Source organism: Trachypithecus francoisi, unplaced genomic scaffold, assembly GCF_009764315.1.
Source record: "Trachypithecus francoisi isolate TF-2019V2 unplaced genomic scaffold, Tfra_2.0 Lachesis_group5, whole genome shotgun sequence".
Lineage (NCBI taxonomy): Eukaryota > Metazoa > Chordata > Mammalia > Primates > Cercopithecidae > Trachypithecus > Trachypithecus francoisi.
Window position 1 is genome coordinate 68604728 of NW_022681470.1, and position 15305 is coordinate 68620032.

The 15305-nt window shown below is 42.2% G+C and overlaps 1 protein-coding gene across 1 annotated transcript; it reads right to left on the minus strand.

The window, feature by feature from the left end:
• Window positions 1-6815: 6815 nt before the first annotated feature.
• On the minus strand, window positions 6816-14364 carry SLC30A1 (solute carrier family 30 member 1). Its single transcript, XM_033196210.1, has 2 exons — window positions 13192-14364; window positions 6816-11549 (listed from the first exon to the last, which is right to left on the minus strand). The coding sequence occupies exons 1-2, from the start codon at window positions 13811-13813 to the stop codon at window positions 10648-10650; spliced, it is 1524 nt and encodes a 507-aa protein (XP_033052101.1). The 5' UTR covers window positions 13814-14364; the 3' UTR covers window positions 6816-10647.
• Between the last annotated feature and the right edge of the window lie 941 nt (window positions 14365-15305).

Below are 15305 nucleotides of genomic sequence, written 5' to 3' on the forward strand. Positions count from 1 at the left end.
AAAGGAAACAAGCTACTGCTTTTCCTCCCCAAGTTCTTTCATCATAAAAGTACAAATCCTATAATAGATCACTAGGTAAACACTTGTTTGCCCTCAAGACACCCCTATCTTCTGCAGGTAGTGTTTGTAACTAGAGTTACCTGGGCGTAAGAAAAGACTAATGATTTTTTAAAAGAGACAGAAGTGTGGTACCATTGAAGGGAAATGGATTAATCAAGGTCTTAAGGATAACTAATTGGGCTTAGGAAGAGAGAGAGGAGAAGAAGGAGAAGAGAAGAGGGGAAATAAGGGGGAAAGAAAGAAATAGGAAGGGAATAAAATAGATGACTAATACATATCGAGCACTTAATAAGGAGCACGCACTCTTCAAAGTGCTTTACTTATACTGATTCATTTAATCTTGAGAATAACCCTCTAAGAGAATTACTATTATTATCCTCATTTTTCAAATAAGGAAACTAAGGCAGAAAGTGTAAGTGCCTTACCCAAAGTCACGGTTAGTGAGCCTAGAATTTGAACCCCGGCAGTCTGACTCTAGGACGACACACTTCGCTATATTGCTGAATGTGTGGCGCCCCTATTGATTGGGGCCTTTGCCAGGTACTCTACAGAGTTCATGCCGGAGCTCAGAGCACAGACCCTGCGAAGACAGAACTGGGTTCAAATCCTGGTTCTCCACTTGCCTGTTGTACGGAAGTCACTCAATTATCTTATCCTCAATTGCCTTGCCTCTAAATTGGAGTTAATAATACCATTTAAAAGAAAGAAAAAAAAAATAGGCCGGGGGTGGTGGCTTACATCTGTAATCCTAGCATTTTGGGAGGCTGAGGTGGGTGGATCATCTGAGGTCAGGAGTTTGAGACCAGCCTGGCCAATGTGGCGAAACCTCGTCTCTACTAAAGAAAAGAAAAATACAAAAATTAGCTGGGCGTGGTGGTGGGTGCCTATAATCCCAGCTACTCAGAAGGCTGAGGCAGGAGAATTGCTTGAACCCGGCGGCCAGAGGTTGCAGTGAGCCAAGATTGCACTACTGCACTCCAGTCTGGGCAAAAGAGCAAAACTGCATCTCAAAAAATAAAATAAAATAAAATAAAAAGTAAAAAAATAACAAAGAGGCCAGGCGTGGTGGCTCACACCTGTAATCCCAGCACTTGGGAGGCTGAGGTGGGTGGATCACCTGAGGTCAGGAGTTCAAGACCAGCCTAACCAATATGGAGAAACCCTGTCTCTACTAAAAATACAAAATTAGCTGGGCGTGGTGACGCACGTCTGTAATCCCAGCTACCTGGGAGACTGAGGCAGGAGAATCACTTGAATCCTGGAGGTGGAGGTTGTGGTGAGCCGAGATCATGCAACTGCACTCCAGCCAGGGCAACAAGAGTGAAACTCCATCTCAAAACACACAACAAAAACAAAGAGAAAAAAAACAAAACAAAACAAAAATAATAGTGTTTAATTCACAGAGGGATTATGAGGATTATATGGGCTAAAACATTTATCACAGTTCTAGGACACATGTGGTAGATAAATTTTAGTTTTTTGCCTCATGTAATCTTCACAAGGGAATTGGAAGATTTTTTGGTTTCATGTAGTCCTCGCAATGCATTCTATAAAGAATGCATTTTCAATATTTCACAGACTTGAAAACTGAGAGTCCAAGAGATAACCAGCCTGCCAAGGTCTTATGCCTAATAGGCGTGAAGGTTGGAAGAACAGGATAAAGGATGAAGGAGGAAAGGAGGAGGGGCAGACTTGAAATGGGACAAAAAAGAAAATCTAAGAAGAGCCTGCTATGCTGAATGCCACTTCACAGAGATCTCAGGAGGCCTTAGGAGGCCTCAGGGGGTTTCAGGATGACTGTCTCTAATACAGAGGATGAGGGAGTTCTCACAGAAGCTTCAGACTGGGGCTCACTGAGGAAGCTTGGGCTCCCACCAAATCCCTTAAGGATTTGCCCCTTAAGCTTGATATCTCACCACACGACCACATGTATAAAGAAAATTGCTTATTGTATTTCACTATTTAACCTTAACCTCTCCTTCCTACCTTAAAACCACAAATCAATGTTTCATGAACTTACTTATGCAACATAAATTGTTGCATAAGCATTAAACAAAATGTCGTACCACCAGAGAAGTGGCTCATGCCTGTAATCCCAGCACTTTGGGAGGCTGAGGCAGGAGGACCACTTGAGATCAGGAGTTCAAGACCAGCCTGGGCAACATGGTTAAACCGCATCTCTACCAAAAACATATAAAAATTATCCGTGCATGGTGGTGCATGCCTGTGGTCCCAGCTAGTCAGGAGACTAGAGGTGGGAGAATTGCTTGAACCCGGGAGGCGAGGCTGCCGTGAGCGGAGATCACACCACTGCACTCCAGCCTAGGCTACAGAGCGAGACCCTATGTCAAAAACAACAACAACAACAACAACAACAACAACAAAAACTGTTATACCACCATGTACAATTGAACTATAAAGAGAGAAGTCGTCTTAATAATAATATTAAAATTTAGTGTTTATGCAAGAATATACGTATATCAATTTCTTATTGCTGTTGTAACAAATTACCACAACTTTAGTGGCTTAAAACAGGACAAATTTATTACTGTAAAGTGCTGGAGGTCGTAAGTCCAAATGAGTCTATGGAATAAACACAGGCATCAGCAGAGCTGTGTTCCTCGGGAGGCTCTGACTGTGACAAAAAGAGAAAATGTAGAGAGAATCAAGAAGAGCCCAGGCCAGTCTCGAACTTCAGGGCTCAAGTGATGCACCTGCCTTTGCTTCCCAAAGTGCTAGGATTATAGGCATGAGCCACCACGTCTGGCCCTAAGTTTTGATGCAAATATTTAAATTTGTATTTTAATAGAAGACCCTGGTTTTGAACCTCTTTTATAAAGCCAGAAACCCATTTTTACTTTATATTTCAATAGAACTAATGCAGGGTTTCCATGGCCAATTCAGAAGGCCATATCTGCACTGTTTTCTTGGACAGAAGAATCATCCTAACAGATGAGAGGAGCTCCTGGCTACCTTGTGCTATAGTGATAATTGTATCAGAGGTTATGAACCTCAGACATCAAAACTTCAGATTTTCAACTTGACTATCAAGGCATGGAATCACAATTCCTGGACTTAAAGATGGAACTGATGTTCATACAAAACACAAATATCTCTGTAAAAGGAAGGGACTAGAGGTAGTGTCTGGTTCCTGTGGGACGGACTGAAAGAGGACCCGCTGGGTTGGCCATCTATGGTTTCTAGCAGGGCAATACCGCCTCTCTAGGAGACATTTGAAACAGTTGGGGTGTCTTGATGATGGGGAGTGAAAAGCAATAACTACAGGCATTCATGTAGAAGTAAGCCAGAGTTGTTAAACTCAATGCATGGGACATTTCTGCACTGATGGTCTCACGCAAATGCTAATAGCACCCCTGTTGAAAAGCAGATGGTCTTCTCCCTTAGTCTCCTCATCCACATTTACCTCAATTACCTCTGCTCCTCATGCCCCCAAAGACTCACTGTTTTCAGTGTAACCCTAAGGATAGTTAAGCCAGCCGGACAATATTAGGTGAAAACAATACTGGTTTGTAAAGAATGGTACTTGTCCACAAGGCTAGATTAAAACCAAGAGAGGCCCTAAATCCTTAAAAAAATTGTAATTTCTCTCCCTTATGTAATTAAAAATAAATGCTACCAAACCATAACTTAAGAAGGTCTAATTTAGGTAAGAAAGTTCTGATTTCTGAATATTTTGTTGTTTTTTTTAAAAATAAATACTAAATGCTCTGAAAATTATTTTATTTATGTGCTTATTTATTTATTAGACAAAGTCTTGCTGTGTCACCCAGGCTGGAGTGCAGTGGCGCAATCTCAACTCACTGCAACCTCCACCTCCTGGTTCAAGGGATCCTCTGGCCTCAGCCTCCTGAGTAGCTGGGATTACAGGTGCCTGCCACCACGCCCGGCTAACTTTGGTATAAAACTTACTTTTCTTATTTCTTTTGGTTCCCCTGCTTTGCTAGTACTCAGTGCCTATGCTTTGTCTATTGTTGCTCATTGGATGAAAATTAGAAAGAACTCTTCATTTTGAATTTACTTAAGTGGGTTGTTGAAAAGCCCACAGTGGTGGGAATGCAAGTGACTTGCAGAGGCCTAGATCTTTTGCTGAGTTCCAGTTCTGACTCCATCACTGACTGACTGTATGACTTGAGGTAAAGACTATATGCTTTAATATCTGTTTGTCTGTAAAACAAAGGGAATAAAGGAATACACCTAATGGTTTGTAGGGATACATGAAAACATATGTGCCTTATATGTAGTAAGTGCTCAGTAATAAGTGATCAGAAGTGCCCAGTATATTTGCAAAACTGCATCTCTACAAAAAAATACAAAAATTAGCCAGGCATGGTGGTGGGTGCCTGTAGTCCCAGCTACTCCAGGAGACTGAGGTGGGAGGATCGCTTGAACCCAGGAGGCAGAGGTTGTAGTGAGCCAAGATCCCGCCACTGCGCTCCACCCTGGGCAACAGAGTCAGATTCTGTCTCAAAAAAAAAAAGAAAAAGAAAAAGAAAAAAAAAAGTTAGTGCTCAGTGTATCTTATCTATTAATAGTGTAACTACTGTATATATTTTTCCATTCCCGCCATTCCTCAATATTCCAAACACCTTTGAATACCTACAATGTCCTGGTCCCTGTGCTATATCCTTAGGAAATAAATATGGAAAAGACATAGTCTTGACCGAATACAGTTTATAATCTAGAAGTGAAACTGGTTTTAAAATAAGAACAAAGTGCCACAAATTACTTGCTTTAAAAGAAAAAAAGCTGAGCTGGGTGTGGTGGGTCACGCCTGAAATCCTAGCACTTTGGGAGGCTGTAGGGGGCGGATCATCTGAGCTCAGGAGTCCGAGACCAGCCTGGGCAACATGGTGAAACCCTGTCTCTACTAAAAATAGAAAAAATTAGCTGGGTGTGGTCCACCTACCTGAGAGGCTGAGGCAGGAGAATCCCTTGAACCCAGGAGGCGGAGGTTGCAGTGAGCTGAGATGGCGCCACTGCACTCCAGCAGGTCGACAGAGCAAAACTCAGTAACAACAAAAAAGGTTGAATAGAGTAGTCGGGGGGGAAATGATGATCAATTCTGAAGGCTCAGAAATGTCTATGAAATTATTTAAAAGCAATGTTACTTGACTTTCTGTTTTCATTATTTTTATCCAATTCAAGGAACAGCTTTCATCTAAATGTGCAATGCACAGTACATGAAATTTCAGGGAATATTGTCATAGTCTTTTGAAAGACCATATTGCCTGGGAAGATAATTCTTTTCTGAACCCTGAACAATAGACGCATTGAGATAAGAAAAAAGTTTGGCCAACAGCAATCGTAAGATAACACTGATTGTACTATGCATTCTGATTTCAGAAATGTTAAAGAATGTGTGTGTGAAATCAATTGAAATGTAGTATATGTACATGTGGACATGTGTATTTGGCTTTTAGCATTGAATTATCTGTTAAACTGATTTGTCTTCCTGTCTCACTTTGCCTACACATGTCATTCCAAATATGGAGAGTACCTTTCCCACTTTCTCACTTATCTACTAAAAAATTATTGATAGTGAAATTGGTAGTGTCCTCCTTTCCTATGAAACCACATTTAAACTGGTTGTCATGACACTTTTAACCTTTATAATCTCTTTATATATCTCAACCCCTTAACTTTTTTTTTTTTTGAGACCGCGTTGGGCTGTTACCCAGGCTGGAGTGCAGTGGCCCTATCTCGGCTCACTGCAAACTCCATCTCCCCAGCTCTAGTGATCCTCCCACCTCAGCCTCCTGAGTAGCTGGGACTACAGGTGTGCATCACCACACCTGGCTAATTTTTGTATTTTTAGTAGAGATGGGGTTTCCGCGTGTTGGTCAGGCTAGTCTCAAACTCCTGGCCTCAGGTGCTCCACCTGCCTCGGCCTCCCAAAGTGCTGGGATTACAGGCGTAAGCCACAATGCCCAGCCCTGGCTAATTTTTGTATTATTATTATTTTGTAGAGACCTGGTTTTACCATGTTGCCTAGGCTGGTCTTGAGCTCCTGAGCTCAAGTGGATCTGACCCACAACAGCCTCCCAAAGTGTTGGGATTACAGGCATGAGCCACCCTGCCCAGGCCCCCAACTCTTTATCTTTATACCACTATTCCTGCTTCCTTGCCTCTCAAACCCTACTCCTTTCCATTTTAACCTACATAATCCTTTCCAAATATTTTTTACCTCCTCTTTGGAATATCTACTGTATATAGATCAATTCCTTTATCTACTGCCATTTATTGTCAATTGATTTTTTCAACTGTTGTCTCACAGCCCAAAATACAAGTTCTTTAATGAATTTTTTTAATGAGTCTACATTTGTGATAGTCCTGAGGCTCATAGAACCACAATAATACACTATTGGGTTAAGAATTTTAGATGATTTACAGGTGTAAAATATTTAATAAATCTTATTAGTAACTATGCCTATAAATAAAAAATAGCAAGTGCCAAAAGCAGGTTAACCATAACTATATAATCTATAAGCTTAATGCTTATAATAAAATTCAAAGTCACTGAGTATTTCATATTAGTGAACCTTTGCAGTGTTACCCTTTCAATTTTTAATTACAATTTTTGCTTACATTTTCTTCCACACCCATCTTGTAACCTAGTCACTCTGTACACTTGCAACATTTGCGTTAAACTGCAATTTCTCTTTCAATTTTCTGAAATCCAACTCTCTATGTAACTAAGCCTAGTATAGGAGGGGAGGCCATATGCACGAATGAAGTAGATATTAAAATTAGTTTATTTTTCTACTTAACTTTTAATAAATGAGAAGAAACACAGTAGTCTGTCTCATATAGAACATTTATAATACATAACAATCCATAAAGCCTCATGGTGAGGTAGGAACAGCTTTGGAAAATAACACACAGTCATTAAAACATACAAAAAAGTAAAATGTTGCAGCACTAAAGATATTTTATCTGCATCTGTATTTAATGAGATGATAACTGCATTTAACTGCGCCATATCTGGCCCAAAGGACAGGCAACAGCAGACACAAAACAACACAACATGGAAGTTTCATAATCACAGAATATACTGATACACTTCATTGTGCTGTTTCAAGGCAGAACCATAACATGGCAATTTGTGTCTTTTTATATATATATATATATAACCACATATTAATTGTATGTTACATTCCCTCCAGCATCTTTTTGCCAAAGACACTGGACCATAAAATTTTTGGTTTAAAAGTTTAAATTACATACAAAAGGCTCTTGTGCCAGTGAAAATGACTGCTAAATATTCCAGAGCTTGTTAGTAAAACAAAATAGCATTACCACATAGTATCGGTAGAGCTACATCAAAATAGTGCTATTATAATCCCAATTTCAGAGACATGAAACACTGTATGACACAGTTTCAATTTTAAAAATGACAAACAAAAAACCCCTACACCTTCCCAAGAGTTTTAACACTGTTTATGACTTAACTGAAACTCAGTATTAAAATAAATATTTTTATATTGTAGAATTACTCTCCATATTTGTGTGAACATCTTAAGACAGCAGGTTAATGACATTTTTATCATTCAAATGATATCTGCCTATACACAGTAAAAATCTTCAACTCAACACCAGTTAACATACGAAGTACTTCACATTAGGTTCCATAGGTCTTTTCCCTCAAAACTGTCAAAAATTCAAAATCAACTTAAGGATGTTAATAAGACACGAATGGTTAACATAGCCTTCTACCTACTGTGATTTTCCAAGGTGCATTTGATGGATATTTTTCCTATTCAAGTTACATACCTTAGTTATTCAACATACTGTTCTCTAAAATGTTAAAACACATATAGCAAAGTTTTTGAGGATTCTGTTTTTTAGGTTCTAGTCCATAGTTTTACAATGCAGACATCCTTCAGAAAAAACTAAGCAATCATAAAAGCTAAAAGGTGACAATGGAGAATTAAATCTCTCATCACTAAGGCTGCATTTGGCTTGGAAAAATTTCTTGGTTTTAATTCAGGCACATGCAGCACCTCCTTTTCACTAAACTGAGACAACAGACAAGTTTCTAAACACATATTCTATACTGATCTTGCTCAAATATAAAAGAGCCAGCAGGAGAGATGCAACTCCTAAAACTGATGCAGTGTTATAAAATAGCATATTTAAATACTGGGTTTAAGTCTCCTAATAATTCAGAGTACTTCCCTCAGTTTCTTTCAGAAAGGAATAAGCTATTTTGAGAAAGACACTTAAATCCTACAATATTTAAATACAAAAGCATGTCTTTTTTTTTTTTTAAAGATAATGCTAATATAGCTAAAATGGGTTAGAAAGTGCATTGTAAAGAAATAAATAATTCTCCGCTACAACTCAGAAGGTTGAGTCAGTGCCCACTGTTTTTGCTGACAGTCAATTGAAAAAAGAAAATCCTATGGTACCACCGTTATATATAAGCTACTTAAAAATTATGAAAAGTGAAATAACTAAAACCTAAAGGCTGTTATCTTCAAAGCACTTTTGAAAAATAAACATAGCCCTTGTCCCATGCTTATATACCATTTTTAAAAATCCTCATTCAGTTGATGTCTTACACTTAGGCGTTATACCATCTTTAAGACACAGACCTCGAGTAGAGCATTTGTAAAGAAAACCTCATTGAATGTAATATATTTTATCAGTTATTTTTGTATCATTGCTGAAATGTTTATATAACAAATTGATATCTGAATAAAATGTTCTGTAAAATATTAAATCAGGAATGTACATGATACAGTACAATTCACAGCTTTCTCTTCTTGTTCGCCCAGATGAGATCCCTCAATTTTATGTTTAAAAAAAAAACTCCCAGCCTTTTCGCAAAATCCATGGTAACTATCAGTTTAGGAATTGAATTACACAATATCAGATAAGAATATTAAAAGATCAAGATGTATTGCAAACTGGCAGGTTATGGTTTTGGCCCATTATAGTAAATGTGAACTTACAAACTGTGTTCCTAAAATTACCATATTTTCATTGGAAAACATCAGCTGTTCTTAAATAGGCCCATTGCCAGCAATAGGCTTATACTAGGAAAAACACACACCACAAAAGATTATCCCTTTAAAAAGTAACTGGCAAATCCTAACACTTTCCCCTCTTACAACCCATTAAACAATGAACTATTTTAAATCCCAAAACATAGCCATCCCAAAAGTAGTCAGCTATAAAAGTTAAGTAGTCAGAATACCTTGTTTCTAGAAAAATAGAGCTATACATAACTGATACTAATATTCATCCTTTCAAGGACAAAAATCTAATTTCGTCACAAAGTATACCCTCTATCAAGAAAAATATAACTTAAACACCCTTAAATAATATTTGTGTTGGATTTGAAATCTATAGCAATAATGAAATAGCCACAAATAATTTTCTGTGTAGATATTGTGGCATCTTGCAAAATAAGCCACTATTGGAAGATCTGAGTATGTGAAGACAGAATGACTTACAAAATCTTAATTAATTTTGCTTTAATTATTAATTTTGCTCTCTAAGAATTTAATATCCAAACTGCATTAACCTTCTGGTTTTCTTCTCTCAATTCAGTGGCTCTTAGAAAGCACAAGCATTGCTGGTTGTGCTCAAAAAGCTCCATTTAAATCCATTCATGATTGGTTATCATGAGATGACTTTGAAAATTTCTTTTCAAACACCCGGTTTAAAAGATTACATTAATAGTTTGCATTTAGCATGTAATTATTAGGTGTCAACATCCTTAAAAATACTTATACATTTTGTGAGTAAACTTGCAGCTCAATGTTTTTATACCAATCTTTCAAAGAAAGTAATGCTGGTGAACATGTCCAAGTTTCAGATTAACTTTGGTAGAATAAAAAGTTGAAATTCTCAAAATAATTTAGAAATGTAGTCTCAATATTATCATACAATAACCTAAATATTTAGTTTGGTAAACTTTCTTCCCTGCTCTTACTACCCCGTTTGCCCTATTGTGTGTAAACTGTAGTTCAATTTGTTAATTATCTTACTGTTTAATAGTCAGCAATACAGAATACAGGATAGTAACTGATCTTACTACCTACTAATAGCCATGAGTCACTCTTAAAATACGCTGCCATTATGCTATGTAATGATCTCAAAGGGCAATATTACCTAAAATGTCAAAGGAAACAAACTGTTGATGATTTTAAAGTTCTATCAGTTATGATTCTAAGAAAGTGTAACACTGGGGGAAAAGAAAAGCAGAGAAATTCCAGTAACAATTTTATTTATCCCCCTAATTTTTATCATGGGAAAAATCCAGAAATCAAATGTCATTATGTTATATAAGGTTTAACTTACTTTAAACAAAAATGTAACATAGTGTTAAAACTGGCTTTCCAAAACAGTCACAGCATAGCTGTACTCTGTACTAATAATCACAAAGTTGTAATATAGAACTCTGTTATGCAGTCCCATTATGTTCTTACAAAAATAGAATTAAACTGTGTGACCAGACAAGGACTTCAATTACACTACTTGGCAAACTTAGAATTTCAATGGAGTCTTTTTCCTCTTGCAGTTTAAAGCAAAAGTCAAATATCACATCTTTTTCAAGACTCACAAAGATGATTCAGGTTGTTTGTTTGGCATGTTTTTAATCTCTATCACAACAGCAGGGATGTTTTCAGCTTTAGTCCTCCTGGGCTTCTTCTCTAGATTGTTACTAAGTTCTAAACAAGAAATGCTAACTGTTGGGGTCTTTTCTGCATCCTTTCCAGAATGGGCTTGTGGCAGTGTCCCACAACATTGCTTCAAAGCACACTGAGTTCTGCAGGCAAGTTCACACGGGACTACACTTGATTTAGAGCCTACACTAGCAAATTCAGGCTGAATGGTAGTAGCATGAATTCCGTGATTATGAAAAACGTCTTTAATGGTTTTAGCCACCTCCATGTATGATGTTGGATCTTCACATTTTATGTGAGCAGTGGCAATGATTCTGCTTCCAGCAAGCTGCCAAACATGTAATTCATGAACTTCCTCAACTCCTTCAACATTTCGAAGTTCTTTTATCAAATTTCTGATATCAATTTGTTTAGGAACAGTTTGTAGAAGAATAAGAGCAGATTCCTTAAGTAATGGATAGGTTGTGTAAAGAAGTATACAAACCATTACAACACAAAGAGTTGGATCTAAATATAGCACCCAACAAGGACCAGCCTCATAAACTGATGCATGAGTACTATTAATTATTTCTACAAATGCTTTGCAGGGGTCAGGGAAACATGGGTTCACACAAAAATCCCCTTCAGAACAACCTTTCCAAGAAAAGTAAAAGACTAAAGCATTTACTACTACAATCACTGAACCCAAGGCATCTCCAAGGACATGCAGAAAAACTCCACGCATGTTAAGTTGTCCAGCCCTATCTTCTTCCAGTTCCACATGGTCAGGCTCTCTGATAAGATTTCCATTCACTTGTACTTCCACTGTATCACCACTTCTGGGTTTTTCTGGGTCTACAAAGAAATAAAAATTTTATTGCAAATACATTTAAAGTGTTTATATAAACATCCTCATCTAATTCTTTTTAAGTGGTGAAGGTGAAAATTTTTTCACAAAGTACAATTTAAAAAATGTGCCCAAAGCAATTTAATATAAATTGACATTCTGGGAATGAGCCAGGACATAATGACCAGGGCTAAATTAAGTAATTGTGATACGGATTCTTCACCCTCCTAACCACTCTCCTGCCTCCTCCTCTCCAAAAGAGTGTATCTTTTCTATGGGAGTGGAGTCTTGCAAACATTCTGCTATACTTTATGGCATATACAAAGGAAAACATAAAATTGAGTGCTAACACCAAAATTAAATGTAGCTAGGAATAAGTCTACTAATACAAAATACCTGATTTGATACTCGGGCACTCTCTAGTCATTCTTTGTCACTGAGGCCGATTGCTTAAGAATAAAACCAATTTTAACTTTTAAACTTTTATTATGAATACAAAAGTTTCTTGGTAGAGGCGGTTTAAAAACTGACAAATCAACAATATAAATCAATAATCACAGAGATTATTAGAAAAATTGAAACTAAATGACTACCTCCCCTACTTTTAAATCAAAAGTATTGATCTTTTCAAGAAATTACACACCAGAGAAACTTAATTTTCTTTGGAATAACACCTTGCCGAGTGGAGTGAGAGGAAAACCAATTACTTATTAAATCTGTCTAATGTACAACTTTCACTAACTTGATATTCTGCACTCGGAAAGGAAAATTATGTAGGAATATTTATAATGATACAAGGTAAATAAACGTTTTAAGTGAAGGAAATAAGACCAAATTGTTAAGCACCATTGAGCCTGGGTAGTAGGACATTGGTTGAGTCATTTCCATCTCCTTTCTTTCAACATTTATTTTCCAAATTTCCTTCAAGAGTACTTAATGTTAAATATAAAAAGCATCCACTCAAAATATAAGATGAATAAATTACCATCACTTTTAGTTCAGTACGATTATGAAAAGTCCTAAGAAAATGTTAAACATGCCCAGACAGGTCCTAAATCTATGATTTCCAAGATTAGGGATCAATTAGCTGAAGCATACACTGCTGTTCATAAAAGAAACCTTTAACCAGGGTTTACATACTCTAACGCATATTATCAAACGGAGCTCAATGGGCATAAGAACTACTCTGGCAGAGCAAGGTTTCCAGCACCCAACAACCGGGGACAAATTGGGGATTCTCTCCGTTTCCCAAGAGGGCCAAGAAATTGAACTGGGAAGCATTTCTGATTCTGTTATAACCATAACCAAACAAGTCTCCAGCAAAGTTGCTGCAGTCTGTAAAGACAGCCAAGTGCGAGTGTGGACTGCAGCGGGATGATGGTCACCTCCTGACCCTTTTCCTTAGGGTCTGACCCACAGGCCCCACCTACAAATATGCCAGACGCGTCCCCGGCTCCTTGCACCCGGCTGAGGGGGTTCTGATTTCCTGAAGCAGCGGGGCGTGTGCAGGACGGGGAGGGAGCAGGCAGGGGCGGCGCGGCGCAGGCCCGCTCGGGCAGCAGGGGGCGTGCGGGCCACCCCGCCAAAGGCCAAGCGAGGCTCTGGGCTCCCCAAACCCAACCACCTGAGGCAGCGACTTTCCCGGCTCACCTGCGGGGTCCAGTTTCAGCCCGTTGGAGTTGCTGGTATTGGCCACCAGGGTGTTGGTCTCCTCCTGGTCGGGACCCTGCTCGCCCGGGGCCACGTTGATGTCGCTGCTCCCGGGGCGGCTGCTCTTAACGCGAGGCCCCTTGGGGAGGCCGTGGCCGTGGCCGTGACCCCCGTGCGAGTGACCGTGGCCGGAGTCCTGGCTGAAGCCGCTGTGATGGTGGAAGAGGCAGAGCCCCAGCACGTTGACCAGCAGCCCGGCCACGCCGACCCCAAGGACCACCAGCGGCTGCTGCATCTCGTGCGGCTCGACGAAGCGCTCGATGGCCTCCAGCAGGATGGCGAAGCAGAGGCCGGTCAGGAAGATGGCGTTCACCAGAGCCCCCATCACCTCGGCTCGGATCCAGCCGAACGTGTTCTTCTGGGTGGCGTGGGTCCGCCGGGCGAAGCGCTCGGCCACCAGCGCCACCACCAGCGCCAGCACGTCCGACAGCATGTGGAAGGAGTCGGAGAGCATCGCCAGCGACGAGGTCACCCGGCTCACCACCACCTCCAGCACCATGAACATGAAGGTCAGCGCCAGCATGCACAGCAGCCGGCCCCGGTTCCGACCCCAGCACCCCATGGCTGCGGCTGCGGGGCCCGCCGAGCCCGGCCCGGAGACTGGTGTGGCGGCGGCGTTGGCGGGGGGCGGAGGGTAGGCGACCGCGACACGGAGGAGCGCCCGAGTCGGGCCGTTCAGGAAACCGCTGAGGGGCCCCCGCGGCCGCACGGGGACAAGCCCAGGTCAAGCCGCCGAGCCCCGCGCCTGTGGGCGTCCTCCGCCAGCCGGCGGCGCGGCGCCGCGCAGCTCCTCAGGCGTCCGTCCTCACAGCCGGCGCCGAGGCCCGGCTTAGCCCCAGCAGCCCCCACACCCAGGCGGCGGCGGTGGCGGGGAGCTGGGCTCCCGGAGCGGGGTACCAAGAGTCGGAGCCGGAGCAGGAGCAGGAGGGCGGCGGGCGAGGGCGGCAGGCGAGGGCAACTGGCAGCTTCGCGCCGAGAAAGCTCCGAGCATCTGAGGGCTCTGCTTGCTGGTCTCCTCCGCGGCGGCTGGACTGAGGAGCGGATGGCTAAGGAGCTACAGAAGCGACGGCGGCCACGGCAGCTGCACTCGGCCCGGTCTCGGGCGCCTTCTTCGCCCCCCCGCCTTTGCAGACGGTTTACAAAAAAACTTTGCTTTGCACTCGGAACCCCCGTTTTCACACGGACCCGAGCGTGACAAGGCCTTGACGCCCCGCCCACCAGGCCCGGCACGCTTCCCCATTGGTCAGGGCCCCCTCACGACAGCCTCGGCGTCCCGCCCAGCCACGCTCACTAATGGTTGTAGCCTCGGAGGGGCGGGAAGGGGGCGGGGTCGCGGCTTCAACAGATGGGGGCGGGGCCTTTTCCTCCCGAAGCCGGGCGTGGGCCGGGGGCCCGTGGCCGGGTGCAGCGGCGGGCGAATTGGGGGCGCGGGCCGCGTGCAGCGGGAGGGGGAGGGGCCGGCCGGGTCCCCTCGGGTGTGGCCGAGTCCTGGCTTCTGCGCTGCGGACCATCGCAGCTCCCAGCACACCTGCGGGGGCCGGGTTGCAAACAGACTTTGATCCTCCGAGCCGAGTCCACGTGGGGGCGGGCCGCGCGGCGGCTGTGTGACAGTTCGGCGGCGGGGGAGGGGCCGGAGGAGAGCCCCTGCGCGCGAGGCCCTCGAGTACTCGGTCCTGTCGGAGGAGGCCGACAGACGCATAAACGAGTGCGGCCGTAACTTGGGACTCTGCTGGACGCCGAGCTGAGGAGTTAGTCCTCCCGAAGGTCTGCTAGGGGCGTGGACCGAATCTTTGTACATGTTTCGGGAAAGCCAGTTTCTTCTATCGTCATCAACCCCTGGAGACCTTGTGTGAACTCAGGTGTCTCTGCCACTGATTGATTATCTAAGGACAGTTTAGGGTACAGACTTCAGGCAGGAGAAACCTGGGCTCTGCTCTTTGCCCTGTCAATAGCCAGCTGTGTGGCTTTGAGCAAGTCACCTAATCTCTCTAGACCTGTTTCCCCATCTATAAAGGATTGGACAAATGCAACTCAGAAGATCCCTGTCTGACTCC

What these genes read in the sequence shown, in the direction of transcription:
- SLC30A1 (XM_033196210.1), bottom strand. Translation starts at nt 13,813, where the DNA reads ATGGGGTGCTGGGGTCGGAACCGGGGCCGGCTGCTGTGCATGCTGGCG. An exon ending in GCTGAAACTGGACCCCGCAG is followed by an intron (nt 11,550 to 13,191) that starts GTGAGCCGGGAA and finishes ATTTCTTTGTAG; the next exon opens with ACCCAGAAAAACCCAGAAGT.